This window comes from Nuphar pumila, chromosome 6 (assembly GCF_984573655.1).
Source record: "Nuphar pumila chromosome 6, dmNupPumi1.hap1.1, whole genome shotgun sequence".
NCBI lineage: Eukaryota > Viridiplantae > Streptophyta > Magnoliopsida > Nymphaeales > Nymphaeaceae > Nuphar > Nuphar pumila.
In genome coordinates this window covers 92089152-92105879 of record NC_143254.1, presented here as the reverse complement: position 1 = coordinate 92105879, position 16728 = coordinate 92089152, and the positions used below count along the sequence as shown (strand labels likewise).

The 16728-nt window shown below is 38.9% G+C and overlaps 1 protein-coding gene across 1 annotated transcript in view; it reads left to right on the top strand.

Annotated features, from left to right (window-relative positions):
• Window positions 1–248: 248 nt before the first annotated feature.
• Window positions 249–16728, top strand: part of LOC149835149 (exocyst complex component SEC3A-like) — a 59144-nt gene continuing 42664 nt past the window's right edge. The window contains exons 1-6 of the mRNA XM_090010424.1: window positions 249–426; window positions 1050–1120; window positions 1650–1730; window positions 1887–1954; window positions 2231–2333; window positions 3670–3815. Of these exons, the coding sequence (XP_089866550.1) occupies window positions 387–426; window positions 1050–1120; window positions 1650–1730; window positions 1887–1954; window positions 2231–2333; window positions 3670–3815 (509 nt within the window). The 5' untranslated portion in view covers window positions 249–386. The remainder of the gene's footprint in view (window positions 427–1049; window positions 1121–1649; window positions 1731–1886; window positions 1955–2230; window positions 2334–3669; window positions 3816–16728) is intronic.

The window sequence follows — 16728 nt, the reverse complement described above, 5'->3', positions numbered from 1 at the left end:
CCGTGGGGCCCACCCGTGGGACCCGCACTTTTACAAAACGCAGTCCGACCACTCCCACTGGGGAATGGCTTTCCCCCGCGGGGCTGCGTGAAACGAAGTCGGAGGGCGTCGGAGACGATTTGCCGAATCATCAACGCTCTCCGCTCCGAGCGTTCCCATCTCCCATGTTTCTTGTACCAGAAAGGAAATAGAGCCATTTAAACGTTCTGAAGATGGATTCTTAAACCCCTTGTTGAGTTGTTGGTATGTATGATGCATGCAGCTCGATCAGGGACGCATGCAAAATGTTTGGCAGAATGCTTGAAAGAGTTTTCGTACATGGAGCTGCATTATATCGTCATATGCGCATCGTGGTCTATCCTGATGCTCTGTGAGCATTTTGTGATATGAAATTTGCAAACGTATATGATCAATTCTGCCATGCTGGTAACCTTCTTTCTGCCTGCTCTCATCTTCGTAACTTGTTGGGTGAAAGCATTCATGATTATATTATTGTGAATGAGATTACACTGAATGCTTGCAAAGGTAAATAATGTGTTTCTTGTGTATCATGATAATCATAATGAAAGTGCATATGATGCTTATACAGGTTCATTGTAGTTATTTTGTGTAAATTTTCCATCTGGTTATCATGGAAATTTCCCTTCTGTTTTTTGCAGCAGAAATTATGTTGTAATTCAATATAAATGGTTCTCTGTTTGTAAGGTGTGCAAGGAAGCATTCTACTGCAATGAATAGTTGGCTGTTTGTGATCTGGTATTTGGCAAGAACATGCCAACTCCAGCTGGAATCCTAAAAAATGGATTCCAAACAGTTGAATGATTTGGTAAATCTAAGGGTTTCTAAATCCTGGATTTGGCATTTCAATTTAAAATACAGCAGAGGATGATATTGTAAAGGTTGTTATCCATATTTTCCATATTAATTTAGGTTATCATAGTCGATGTCACTCTGCCTTTGATACTTGGGTTATGGAACTAGAATATATGATCAGTTCTTGTTGTATGTTGGGCTTGAAACTGAAGCATTAATCTGTATGGCTTTTGCAGCCAAATCAAAGGGGCAACGGACGAAGGCTCTTCTTCGTGTTCTGAAATATGCATCTGGAGGTGTTCTGGAGGTATTTTTTGCTGGGTAACATTTAATTCCTTATGTATGCTTATAATCCTAAGGAAGCTTGAAGCATGAAATATGTTAAATCTTCTATGTGTTTCATGTTGCCTTTTTAGCTTGTCTTGTAACTCTTTTGAATATGTTGTTTTTGTCTATCTGACATGCTTACACTGACCCTTGCATCTTAAAACCCTTTTTGTCTGTGATCTAATTATATTGTGTCTTGCGAATATTGTGGTCTTATCATGATATTTTAATATTTTGCAGACATTTTAATGTCAATTTTTGGCTATACTGTGAAGAATGATGAATGATGGTGCTTTTGTACTTCCATTATTTTGATAATTTGTTTGGCAACCATACCTGATTTTAAAGTGATCTACAAGATGCATTATGTCTTTACATGTCAAATGTAATTCTTTTAAATCAAACTAGCGAACATGGTATATTAGTCTGCATTTTTTGTTCCCTATAGCATTATTTTGCTTCCAAGATCAGCGAATGTTAATAACTTTATGCTGCTTGTTTATATTTAGCCTGCAAAACTCTACAAGGTTAAGCATCTTTCTAGAGTGGAAGTTATTCCAAATGACAACAGTGGTTGCACATTTATGCTGGTAAGTTGTATTCTTATACTTATGATAGTATCTTTAGTCTGTTGAGGCCTTTTATAATTTGGTTTGTATGAAACCTGTTTGGAGATATTGATTTGTGAGTTGAGAAGAAATTCTGCATGTTTCTAAGCTAATGCTTTTGGTCTACTGTTGATTAAGGGATTTGATAACCTTAGAAGCCAGAGTGTTTCACCCCCACAATGGACTTTGCGCAACATCGACGATAGGTGATTGCTAAGTGAACACGATGATGCTTTTCCCCTCTTTTATATTGTTAGGATTTTGTAGGTTTCTTTTGGTCTTCATTACTCACTAAGGGAACATGGTTATTTATTCCATTTAATAATTAACTTATGCAAGTACGGGCAGTTGTTTTGTTACTTTGTTCCCTTCTTTCTCCACTGTGAACTCTTGTGCGGAAATATCTATGTGGAAGATGCTAGCATTAGTGAGTTAAATAAGTTTATCATATCGGATTCATTTTTTTTTTGCCTGTTTTGCAGAAATCGCTTTCTCGTCTGCATCTTAAGTATGTGCAGAGAAATTTTGGGTCGCCTCCCAAAGGTCACTGGACTAGATGTTGTGGAGATGGCCATTTGGGCAAAGGTCTGACCCATTTCTCCCTCTTGTTTTCTTTTCTCATAGCCAAGAGTGTAGTAGGTCCTGGTGGGATTCTAACTGAGATCCCTCAGATGATGGTCCGACTATCCGTCCAGCCATCATATTCAAGTGGTCAACTCTGCGACTTCGTAATTTCATGTGTGAATGTTTGTAGATATAGCAAGCAAGTAAATATTAATATCTTTTATTTTGCTTTCTTATGTGTTCTAATTTGTGTGCAAATGTGTATATGTGTGCACATGCCAGCTTTTTCATGTTCTTATGCATGGTTATAGTTCAATTTTCTCACAAATGTGTTCTTATGCTCTGTCACGTGTAGCTGCTTGTAATTTGATATCTACTATCTTGATCAGAAGTACGCAGGTTTAACAATGAACATGGCTGGTCTGTTTCATTTTCTGTTCATTTTTTGTGTCCACAAAATCAATTGTATGAATAGGACACCCAGACAAATGCAAGGAATGGATGCACTGCCATAACTAGTAGCACGTACAGATAAATGCAAGAGAATTAATAAATTGCCATCACTATCTTTGCCTATTATTTTATCCCTATTCAGTTGACAAATTCAAAATGTGATCATTACTATCTTTGTAGTTTGTGGCACTATTATTATTCAGCTTTGGCTCAAAGTTTCAAAATATGAAGTGATTTAGAAGCTTTGTAATAATATCAAGTCAGAGATTTCCTACTAAATTTCTTGGGCTCCCAGAGATTGCAGTAGAAATTCTAACATAGGAAGAGTGGTATTTATCTCTTGAAGGCACGCTTGCCTTAATTGAACTTATTCTGCTCTTTGCAGTCATTTGATTTTCTATGTTTTCCACATCTGTCACCCCAAGTTTTTGCTGATTGAATGGAAGGCGTATTCTTGCTTGATAGGTGGTGTCTTACTACCAATCTAGCTGTTATACTGTTTATGGTGCATGTTGTTTGTGCCTGTTGTGTTTAAAAGTGAAAGCAGTCATGGCTACATAAAAACAGACAAAAATATCCTGGCCACATACGTGAGGGAGATATGTATCATTCTTCTTAGTTAAACCTGTCAGGATGTTGTCAAAATTACATTTGTATTGATAGTATGACTCTTCTGCTGCACTACAGGCCTTACATCTTTTCCTCAGCTGCTCATTGGAAAGAATGGAATGATATGTAGATACAAAAGATCCACTTCCTAGTTATTGCTTTATGTCTTTGCTCATAGAATCCTTTTTCATTTTTCCTTTTTCCTTCTCTGAATGGATGTGTCTGCATCATAAATCTTTTTGAAATTTAGTTTTGGAACATGTTATTTATCTTTTTCTTGCATTAACTGGTTCAGGAAAATGCTCCCCCAGTGTCTAGTCGAGCAAATTTTCAAGCTGGGCCCACTGCAGCTGTTATGGCACAACATGACCTGAAAGTAACTGTAGAAAGGGACCTTGTCTCACAAGCTGAAGAAGCAGATATGGAGGCACTTCTGGGGAGGTATGCATTGGTGCATTTTTTTGATAATTGGATATATACCTTTAAATTTCTGCTCTTTCAAGTCACAGTCCTTGGGTATTTTTCTTAGAAATACAATTTTCAATTTATTGTTTATTGTTTGTACCTTGTCTTGGAAATTGTTTTTTGGCTGCAAGCAAAATCCAGTATAATCAAGTTAACAAGTCTTGGCCTTTGGGGCTCTTTCTTAATTAATAAGTGCAACATAAGAAGTTTTTCTGTCTGTTCATTTTTTTGGAATGGTTTTCTGCCTTAAATATAAATTCAATACAGTGATCATCAGGTGATGTTCATCATCATCATCATCATCATCATAATTCATAGTTCCTTTTTATTATTTCACACCTAATGTCCTAAATATTCTAATTCTTCAGCATCATATTATTCCGAGCTTCGTCTGATGGACCTGAATTGTTGGATTTGGATAGTATATTTCCATAATTAGGTCAGGTCTGGAACAAAAGTTGTTTGGTTTATAGGGATCCAGGTTGGAACTGGATAGGCAAAAATGGTTGTCTATGTGTCAGAATTGGGTTTAATCTAACGAGTGTTATCCTTTTCACCTGGAAACCAGCAGATTTTACTTGTTTGCACCTCACCCAGTACCATAGAGGCTCATATCTCAATCGGATCTGAGCTCAATTTTGAGATCGGACTGGACCTGGATCTGAAACTGGACCTATATATATATGCATGCATGTGTGTGTATTTGTAACACTACCATTTGATACCTCTGTCGATAATCGAACACATAGATTACTACATTTTCCTAACACTCAAAAAATTTTGTTGAGAAAAAGTCCTGAGCAATCAAACAGTAGTGAAAAGTTAGTGCACTTTTCCCAACATTGAAAAACTTTTTGTTAGGAGAAGAATACTTGAGCAATCAAAGGGTACCTTGAGGAAGAGCTTCATCAACTCGCTATCACTATTTTGGACAAATGAATTTGTGTTGTAGACATGGTAAAGATAGTTTCTCTAGCAATCCAAACTCTGTGAAGATTATACAGAGGCTTGACCTTAAATAGTTAAAACTTGTATCCCTGATTGTTTTGAAAATATTCACACCCTTGTAACATGGGTAATTCTATGTTCTACCTGCCCCCCTCTATCTGTTTTGTGCCCACACTAGTACTTAGGTACTTAAAGTATGGTCAACTGGAGCTAGGAATTAGTTTGACCCATTTTATCTACTTTATGATATAGTAAACATGCAGTCAACACTTTGAATTCATGGCATTCAATGTTAACTACTATGTTACATGGACACTGACACGGGTGTCGGTGTGGAACACGGGAATAAGTGTTAGACACCGCGAGTCCTAAAAAACTAGACACTTGGACATGGCTAATATATATATATATATAAATATATGTATGAGAGAGAGAGAGAGAATTATGCAAACAAAACCATAAAATATAAAATGCACATTTCTTTCTCATTTGCATTATGTGTAATGAAGTATGCGGAAAAATAAAGAATGCTAAGAGCATTCACAATGTCCAACAATGGACAAAAAACAAAAGAGATAATAGCCGAGTCCATTATGGGACAATACACACACAAGCTTTAAGAAAAGCACAAACTAAAATATAAAATCTCTTTATTGAGAGAGAGCATTAAAGCTTAACAAATACAAAGGGGTTCACCCCTATTTATACAAAAAGAATGGCCTCAAAAGAGGAGCCAAAAGGAGGGCCAAAAAGGGGGCTCCCATAGTGTCGTTGGGAGCCCCAACGACTCTATGGTGGGGCCCCTTTTTGGCATGTGTTGAATAAAATAAAAAAAAGAAAAACATGAAAAAATAAAGAACAAAAACCTAATCTAATAAAATAGTTGTTTATTAAAACAACTATGTGAAAAGACATAAATACCCCTATCGGGTATTATACATATATATATATATATATACATATACATACATATTTTAACACCCTCCCTCAAACTTTACGGGGAGATAACCGAAAGTTTGCCAAGAAGAAACATGAAGCGATGAGCAGGAAGGGATTTAGTAAAGAAGTCCGCCAATTGATATTCTGAAATGACATATGATAGAATAACTATTCCTCGTAGGTATTCATCACGAACATAATGACAATCCATCTCTATATGTTTGATGCGCTCATGGAAGATGTGATTGCTGGCAATATAGATGGCACTTTTGTTGTCACAACAAAGTTTTGAAGCTCCAGTAATGTCAACCCCCATATCTTTGAGAAGGCTTTGAAGCCAAACAAGTTCCATTGTAGTAGTCGCCATAGCCCAGTATTCAACTTCAGTAGAAGATAACGAGACTTTCTGTTGCTTCTTGCATCTCCAAGCAATTAAGGAATCTCCTAAAAAGATACAAAATCCGGTAGTTGAGATTCTATCATTAGGGTTATCTCCCCAATCTGCATCAATATAAGCAAGTAAATTTAACAAAGAAGATGAAGATAGAAATATCCCTTTAGTTATGGTGTTTTTGATATATCGGATGACCCGGAGCACGATGCTCATATGCACAGTTGTAGGGGCATGCTGAAATTGGCTAGTAGAGTGAACAACATGAGCGATATCTGGTCTAGTGATAGTTATATATGTGGGAGATCCAATGAGTTGTCTATAGGGTGTGGGATCTTCTAAAAGAACCCCATCCTCCAACCTTAATTTTGCATTAATTACCTCTGGAGTCTCTACCTTTTTATTATCTGAAATGCCAGATTTAGTACATATATCTGCAACAAGCTTCATCTGTGATAAAATATATCCTCGGAGAGAATATACAACTTTAATGCCAAGAAAATATCTAAGGAAGCCTAAATCAAACATGTCAAAGTTATTTTTTAACATATTTTTAACATTAACAATACTATTTTGATCATTTCCTGTGATTATCATGTCATCAACATAAAGTAATAAGATAACAATACTAGTACTTGCATTTTTAACAAAGAAAACAGTGTCAGTATAACAGGAATGAAATCCCAATTTAATCATGATATCACTAAATCGATCACACCAAGCCTTGGAGGCTTGTTTAAGACCATAAAAAGCTTTTAAAAGTTTAAGGGTTTGACCTTGTCCAATATTAACTCTGGGTGGTGGATCCATATATACTTATTTATTTAGATTTTCATTTAGAAATGTATTTTTCACATCGAGTTGATATATAGGTCATTTTTTGGTTGATGCGACAGCTATTAAAGTTCTAACACTAGTCATTCAGGCTACATAGACGAATGTTTCTTCATAGCCAATTTCATATTCTTGCGAATATCCCTTAGCCACTAATCTGACTTTATATCTTTCTAAGGATCCATCGCTTTTGGTTTTAACCTTAAAGACCCATCAGCATCCAATAGGTTTTTTATGTGGAAGGATGTTGACTATTTCTCAAGTATTAACCTTTTTTAATGCATCTAATTCTATCGTCATTGCTTCAACCCAATGTGGTAGAGTTTTGGCTTGATTATAATGAGCAGGTTCATAATATGAATATAAGGTTATTAAACATGCCCGATAATTGGGTGCTAGGGACTCATAGGTCACAAACCTATTAGGTGATATTGATTCTCTAGAAGATCGCCTAACAGGTTTTTTTTCTAAAGATTCGTTAATTTGAGAGAATTTCTCTAAAGCACTAATAGGCCTTTCTTGATCTCTTCGGGTGTAAACATTAATATTTTCATTACTAATATCACCATTTTGTGGTGGTATATCAATATTGGATACATCACAAGTATCCTCTATACTTTCAAGATGATTCGTAGAATCATCACATACATCATCCATACGATCATGCAAAAACACATAGTCGATTTCATTTGCTTTATCGAGTTCTTCAAATCCATTCTCATCTTCTAAGAAAGTCACGCCTTTTGAAACATAAAGTTTGTTATTTTTGAAATAAAAACACCTATAGCCTTTTTGATTTTCCCCGTAACCTAAAAAAACACATTCAATTGCTTTTGGTGATAATTTATCTCTCTTATGTAAGAGAACAAAGCATTTACAATAAAAAAATGCTAAGGCGATTGAAGTCAGGTGAAAATTTGAAGAGTTTTTCATAAGGAGAGGCATTCTTTAATTTGGAAGAAGGCATTTCTATTGATTAAATACGTTAAGGTTAATGTGGCTTCGGCCCAAATTTTTTTTGGAATATCTTTAGAGACAAGCAATGTTCTAGCGGTTTCGATAATATGCTATGTTTTCTTTTCGCTAGTTCATTTTGTTGTGGAGTTCTATGACATGATTTTTGATGATAAATTTCATTTTGTTTTAAATAATTTTGAAATTCGGTAGACAAATACTCTCCACCGGAATTGGATCTAAGAATGTATATATTACTTTAAAATTGATTTTTGTATTTTCATATGAAACTCTTTAAAGAAGGAAAACACTTTCAATTTACAACTAAGAAAATAGATCCAAACATATCTAGTGAAGTCATCGATGAAAGTGACATAGTAAGAGTAACCACCTTTAGACATAACCGGAGATGGACCCCAAACATCTGAGTGCACCAATTCAAAAGGTCATGTAGAAAGAAAAGTTCTAGTTGGAGATGAAATAGACTTCATTTTTCTAAAAATGCAATCTTTGCAATTAATGTCTTTTTTCTTACAAAATTTGTTTTCAAATGGAAAAAGATACATTTTTGAATAACTTGGATGTCTAAGTCTTTTATGCCAAGTTTCAATGCTTTTATCTTGGACATAAGTACAAAAAGAGTTTGTAGAAAGGTTTAGATAATCCATATAGTAGAGATCCCGCTTTCTATGGCCTTGCCCAATCTGCTTCCCGGACTGGAGATCCTATACAAAGCAACCATTAGATAAGAAAGATATTTCACATCCATGGTCAGCAATTTGGGAAACCGAAAAAAGATTCAAATTTAGTTTTGAAACAACTCTTACTTTTGGAACAAAAAGGTTTTGAGTTTTTTTAGAGTTAAGTGTTTCAATACTTGTGATTTTTAAAAAAGTCCCATTGGCCATAGAAACACATGAACCTTTTGAATTGGTGCATACATCGGTTAAAGCATTTTCATGAGGGGTCATATGAAAGGATGCTCCGGAGTCTAAGATCCAAGAATATGTACCGGGTGATGATGTAGATGCAATGGTCGCACCCGATACGGAGGAAGTGGCTTTAAGAATTTGTTGTAGAGCCATAGATATTTGGCCAAGTGTTTCTTTGAGGTCTCAACTCTTGCCTTCATCTTCTTTGTTGGTGGTAGATTCTTCAAGAGAAGCCACTTTAGGCTTGAATGTTCCATTTAGCTTTGGGCAAACGGGTTTGATGTGACCCGACTCATAACAATGATGACATACAATCATCTTTCTTCCTCCACTATAGTTTCCTTATTTTTCAAAGTGTGGTGGTTTATAGGTTTTGACATTGTTGTCGGGTTTGAATACGGCAAGCACTTCATCAATGTTCTTACTCATGCCAAGCCTAGTTTTCTCTTGTGTGATTTCGGCTATGGCATCTTCTATTGGAGGAAAAATAGATCTATGGAGAAGTGATGACCTCACTTGCTCAAATTCGGGACGTAGTCCAAAAAAAAATTGGAACAATCGATCTTGTTTCATTTGTTTTTGTCTTAATTCAACATCTTCCATAGCTATCCATTTTGGCTCTAAAAGAGCCAACTCATCCCATAGTGGATTTAAATCACTATAGTAATCTTGTATACTTGAATCACCTTGTTTGGTGGTTCTAATTTTTTATTGTAAAAAGTACGCTCTTGCAAGGTCTTTTTGGGTATACATACCTTTCATAAAGAACCAAGCCTCATTGGCTCTGCGAAATTTAGCTATGTTAGCACATACCTTGAGTTCAATATTGTTCATGAACCAAACAAGGATTTTGGCGTGATTGCTTTCCCAATCTTCAACTTTCTTTTGGTGGTCTTTAATGGCTTTAAGGTGAACATCTCCCTCAAGAGCCTTTTCTTGGCCTCCTTCAATCTTGGTGAGCTCCAATTGAGGTTCTAAAATAAAACCCATAATATAACCCCAAAGTTTCTTACCTTTGAGGTTGTTCTCCATTGCCGATGCCCACATCATGTAGTTCTTTTCATTGAGCTTGAATGATAGGTCAATTTTGGATTCCATGATGTCACCAAAAGTGTGTGAAGGATAGCGACAATGTATGTGAAAATGAATATCACACTTCTTCCTCTAAGAACTGAATGGCTCTGATACCATGTAACGAAGTATGCGAAAAAATAAAGAATGCTAAGAGCATTCACAATGTCCAACAATGGACAAAAAACAAAAGAGATAATAGCCGAGTCCATTATGGGACAATACACACACAAGCTTTAAGAAAAGCACAAACTAAAATATAAAATCTCTCTATTGAGAGAGAGCATTAAAGCTTAACAAATACAAAGGGGTTCACCCCTATTTATACAAAAAGAATGGCTTCAAAAGAGGAGCCAAAAGGAGGGCCAAAAAGGGGGCTCCCATAGTGTCGTTGGGAGCCCCAACGACTCTATGGTGGGGCCCCTTTTTGGCATGTGTTGAATAAAATAAAAAAAGGAAAAACATGAAAAAATAAAGAACAAAAACCTAATCTAATAAAATAGTTGTTTATTAAAACAACTATGTGAAAAGACATAAATACCCCTGTCGGGTATTTTATATATATATACATATTTTAACATTATGATCCTTAATGATTTACACACATGACAATGATATAATATGAACATGTAAGATTGAGTGCAAAAATTCAAAACAAATCTTCAAGACTAATGGGAATGTCCGATGTGTGATGGATGCTTCCCATGTATCTTTTAATTCTAAAATACTTGACACTTCGTTGTTTAAAAAGGAAGTGTCCACAAAGTTGGGCACCCGTGTCTATGATATCCAACATGGGTATGACAATTGCTGGACACAGCATGTTGAGACACCTTTTAAGGTGTCAGACACTCGACACGCGTGTCCAAATTTTTGGACACTCTTAATTTTAAAAATGGTGTGTCGGCGAGTGTCAATGTCAGTCTCAAAAAGTGTCCGACATCGACACTTCAGCCTAGGTGAAGTGTCCATGTAACATAGCTTAACTATATACCAATGTTATCAAAAACGCGCCTTGAGGCGTAAAAGGCGCGCCTCGCCTTGTGCCGCAACCCTCTGTGCCTCAAGGCGCAAGCCTGAGGAGCAATTTTTTTTTTTTTACAAAAAGATTTCTTAGACATGATCAACAAGATTTTTGTAGGTTAATCTCATATATTTTCCAGTTATTTCAGTTATGTAATCAGTTTCTTAGTATATTACTATATTTTAACTTTTGTTGGTTAATCTCGTATATTTTTCAGTTATGTAATTAGTTTCTTAATATATTTTAACTTTTGTTGGTTAATCTTATATATTTTCCAGTTATATAATCAGTTTTTTAGTTACTTTTATATGTTAATCTCATATTTTTTAGAATGATCTCATATATTTTGAATTTTGTAGGTTAATCTCATATATTTTCCAGTTATTTTAGTTATGTAATCAGTTTCTTAGTATATTTTAACTTTTGTTTGTTAATCTCATATATTTTCCAGTTATGTAATCAATTTTTTAGTTACTTTTATATGTTAATCTCATTTTTTAGAATAATCTCATATATTTTAACTTTTGTTGGTTAATCTCATATATTTTCCAGTTATGTAATCAGTTTCTTAGTATATTTTATCTTTTGTTGGTTAATCTCATATATTTTCCAGTTATGTAATCATTTTGTTAGTTACTTTTATATGTTAATCTCATATTTTTTAGAATAATCTCATATATTTTAACTTTTGTAGGTTAATCTCATATATTTTCCAGTTATTTCAGTTATGTAATCAGTTTCTTAGTATATTTTAACTTTTGTTGGTTAATCTCATATATTTTCCAGTTATGTAATCAGTTTTTTAGTTACTTTTATATGTTAATCTCATATATTTTAACTTTTGTTGGTTAATCTCATATATTTTCCAGTTATGTAATCTGTTTCTTAGTATATTTTATCTTTTATTGGTTAATCTCATATATTTTCCAGTTATGTAATCATTTTTTTAGTTACTTTTATATGTTAATCTCATTTTTTAGAATAATCTCATATATTTTAACTTTTGTAGGTTAATCTCATATATTTTCTAGTTATTTCAGTTATGTAATCAGTTTCTTAGTATATTTTAACTTTTTTTGGTTAATCTCATATATTTTTCAGTTATGTAATTAGTTTTTAGTTACTTTTATATGTTAATCCCATATTTTTTATTACTTATTTGAGATTTTCTGTTTCTTATTGGTTGTGATTTCATCAATAAAATATTTCTTTATTTATTTAATATTTTTTTTTAAAGTTTTCAAAAAAAATATTTGAGGCTCACGCTTTACGCCTCGCCTCGGTTTTTGGTGTAGCGCCTCGCTACGCCTCAACGCTTTTCACAACACTGCTATATACTTTATGATTATTAATTGTTTATCAATTGTATATCTTTGACATGTTTTATATTTTTAGTTTGTAAGTGATAGTCATATGGAGAGCATTTTATAAATGTAGTGCATTTTCTATGAGTGTTTGTGTAAAGCCCGTGAAAAAAAAATTGTGTCTGACTCGTGTCAGACACGTGCCCGGCACGTGTCAGACACGAGTCATGGTCTGAACCCCTGTGTCGGGTCCGGATCTGGGCCGGACCCGAGCTCAACCCGGACCCGGGTTCTCGAATCCTCGAGAACCTGCGTCTTTTAAAAGACGCAGGCGTCTCGGGCGAGGGTTCAAAACCCTCGCCCCTTCTCTCTCATCTGCTCCGCCCTCCTCACGCCGCTGCCGCCGGCGTTCGGAGACGCCGGCGATCCACCCTGCGATCACCTCTTCGCCTCCCCCCCCCCCCCTTTGCTGTTTCTCCCTGCAGCTGCCGCCGGGAAGCAGTGGTCTCCCCTTCAGCTGCCGACGATTCGCAGCCGGCATCCTCAGCCGATGACGACCTGCGTTCCTCCCTGCAGTCGTCGAGCGTCGGCGATTCGCCACTCGTCTCCCCTCAGCTTCTCCCCTCTTGGTGGTCTTCGACAGCCGGCAACCTCGGGCACCCCTTTGCAGAAAACCTTTCGCTGTCTCCTGTGTCGCCGACGTCGGCAACTCGCTGCCGGCCATCCTTTCTTCCTCTCTGCCTCCTCGTCGCCGGTAGTTGCAGCCGGCGACAACCTTCTAGCTTCGACTCAGCCGCCGACCACCACTGCCCCCTTCTTTAGAGGCTGCGCCAGGGACCCCGAGCACGTCGTCAGCCTCTGCTTCCGTTCGGGGTGCTGCAGCCGCCGCCGTTCGTCGCCATCGACCGCCTTTCTTTCCCCTCGTTGCGGTCTTCTGAGGTATAAACCTCTTCTCCCCTTTCCTTCTTTTCGGTGTTGGTTTGGTCGATAGGGGGGCTGAGCCCTTGTCGACACCTTTTGTCGGCAGGGGGTTAAACCCCCCTGCCTTCCTTTTGGGGTTGATCGACAGGGGGCTGAGCCCCCTGTCATCACCTCTTGTCGGCAGGGGGTTAACCCCCTGCCTTCCTTTTTTGAGGGTCTGTCGGCAGGGGGCTTCACCCCCCCTGCCTTTTTCTGTCTCGGCAGGGGGCTCTGTCCCCCTGTCCTTGTGCTTGCTCGGCAGGGGGCGAGGCCCCCTTGTCTTTGCTCTTGTTTTTCGGCAGGGGGCTTTGCCCCCTGCCTTATGTTGTTGTCCCGGTAGGGGGCGGAGCCCCCCTGCTCGCTTGTTGTTTTTCGGTAGGGGGCGGGGTCCCCCTGCCTTTGTGTTGCTTCTCGGCAGGGGGCTTCGCCCCCCTGCCTTCTTTTGTTTGTCGGCAGGGGGCTAGGCCCCCCGTGCCTTCAGTTGTTTCCCCTGCAGGGGGTGGAGCCCCCTACACCCTCTGTTGTTCCTGGCAGGGGGCGGAGCCCCCCTGCTCTCCCGTTGCTCCTCGGCAGGGGGCTCTGTTCCCCTGCCTCCTGCGTTGTGCCAGTAGGGGGCGAAGCCCCCCTGCTTTCCTGTTTTTCGAGCAGGGGCTTGCCCCCTGCATCTATGTTGTTCTCCGGCAAGGGGCTTTGCCCCCTTGCCTTGTTCTTGCTGCCGGCAGGGGGCTGCGCCCCTGTCTCGTGTTCTGACATGGGGTGTTCCCCCCTGCCTTGTTGTGACAGGTGTGGTAGGGAGCTTCTGCTCCCTCCCCTGCCTTTCCTTGTGCTAGCAGACAGGGAGCTCCTGTTCCCTGCCTCTGCTGCTGTTGCCAAGTAGGGCTGAGGCCCCTGCCTCTGGCACCCTTGTCTACAGGATGCAGAGTTCCTGCATCTGCCTCCTGCAGGCAAGAGACCTTGCTGCCTTGTTGCTTGTTTATATTTGGCATATACTAACGTTCTAAGTTCTACAGGTTGAACGGTGGATCCAGCTCGCCCTCTGTGCTCGAGCTCTTGTTTGCCTACACTGCATGCGTACGAGGACCCGCAACCTCTTAAGGTAGGGGATTCTTGCGTGAAAGGACAATGAACTGATAAATGCTAAAATAAGAAAAGTAAACTAAAAAAGGACGATATATGTATACGTATAATATATATATATATATATATATATATATATATATATATATATATATATACGTATGTCTTTACCTTCAAGGACGCGGTTTCGCGATTCTTGTCCTCTTTACTTTCTCGCACTTTCTTTTCTGTCGCCGCCGCGCTATATGTGCTCAGGCTTTCCATTCCTGTCTTTACATTTCATGTCTTTTAATTCAAGGACGCGGTTTCGCGATCCTTGTCTTCTTTACTTTTCCGCACTTTACTTTCCTGCTGCCCCGCGCTTTGCGCCCTGGCATTTGCTTGCTTATGTTTGCCTTGTTCTCCAGGATGCCTGGTCTTCCTTTACGTTCTTGCACCTTACTTCCTGCAATTACTTGTTGCCCCGCACTTTATGCGCCATGGCCTTTGCTTCTCGCTTTACTCTTCGTGCTTTACTTTCTTGTACTGTCGTGCTTGCTCTTGCACTTGCCTTTTGCTTGTGTTCGTCCTTACCTTGCTGTTGCCCTTCATGCATGTATTCTTATCTCTGTCGTATGCTTTCTTTCTTGCTTACGCTTATCGTTATCGAGGTGCAACCCCATGCCTCGTGAGTCGTCCTTTACACTTGCGTAGTCAGTATAGGATCTCTTACCTCACGAGTTGCTTACGTAGTTGCCTGCTTGTGCGTTACGATGATCGAGGTATGACCTCATACCTCGTGTGGAGTCCTAACGTTCTACCATCGAGGTGCAGCTTCACCCATCAAGTCTTGCCTCTCGGTTTGCCATTGTATTAGTTTGTGCACGAGTAGGACGGGGATCCTAGCAAGGTACTTGGGTCATCGCTAGATAAGCATTGCATCACTTCTGATTCAAGACCTAGTTCTAGGCTTTCTGGCCAAACATAGATAGTAGCGCCTTCCTTCTTTCGTGAAGGTATTGTTGGATTACTTACGAGGAATCCATGTTCTTCTTGTAGTTGTACTTTTAGTTACGTACGATATTCTTGGATTACGAAGAGCAGGACGAGAGGTCTATAGTAACCTCTAAACGTGTATTGACACATTAAGCTAATCCTGTTATGTTGTTTTCGCCTAATAGGCAGATTGCTCGCGATTGTCTAAAGGACCCGAGCACGATCAGTTGGAACTGAAATGAGTTCACTGCGGGCTTCTATAAAGTAGAAGCATTGGGATTTCCTGCGAGAGATCCATACCCCTCTCATCGTGATCGTACTTTTGAACAGGTACGTTGCGTACTACGATGAGTAGGATGAGAGGCCTATGTCTGCCTCGAACATGCAATGACATGTGTTTGAGATCACAAGACTGATGTTTCTAACCTCACTATGGTTTGACCACTTTCATCGTGGTTGTACATTTGATTAGGCACGATGCATACTGCGGTGAGTAGGATGAGAATTGTGTGGTTGCCTCGAACGTGTAATGACGCGTATAACTCACCTAAATAATAATCATGCGCCTTCACAGGCAAGATGCTCGATTGGGTTGAAAGACCAGAGCATGAGAATGGGACAGCGGTTAAGAAACCCTCCGTCGTGCTCATTCGGGACGGTTCATCAAGAGAGAGGATGAATGGTATAAAACTCCGATGGACAGTCATTAATGGCAATCTCGGGCAAAGATCCGACCTTTCTCAGTCATCGGAGGTTAGGGGAAATCCTTCGGGCCACTTCTGCAGAAGTTCGGATGCGCATCCATTGGGCCTTTGTTTGCCTTTGGGGATTTACTCTCTTGGTCACAGACCGTCCTTTTAGGAAGTGGGCTCAGTCAGTCATTCGGGGTATAATAAAATACATAGCATAATGAACCCCCAAATCGATCTCGGCTGTTTCTACGTTTTGCCTTGTGCGTACCCACAACGGCCTGCTCAGTAATGAGACAAAATATAACGTATTCACATGATCATGAGATACGCATGTGACGTGCATTGCTTGCTTGCTTGTTAGCTCGGTAGTTCGGTAGGCTACTCGTTGAGCTAGGTACGCCTGTCGAGGCGTTACCCTTGTTGGTTAAACTGCTTACGCAGTTCCTTGCTTAGTAATAACTAGCTTCTCATACTAGTTGATTGCTTATCTTGTGTAACTTACGAATTTCTTTTGATGCAATAGCTTGTGCCTTACGATTAATGTAGCTACTTGCCGATGGGCTGATCCATCCAATGATACCTGTATTACGAGTGTTGTCATGAATACCTATCTTATGCAATTGCTTTGCTTGACTGATGGATAGAGTTAATTACTCTTCACCTATTATATCTATGAGATTGCTATAGTTGCTTGTTTAGCACTATAATCCTTCTTGCTCTTGTACGTAGCTGTTTGCCTTACTAGAGCCTTGCTTACTCTATAGCATGTTTGATTAGATTTGCTAGTC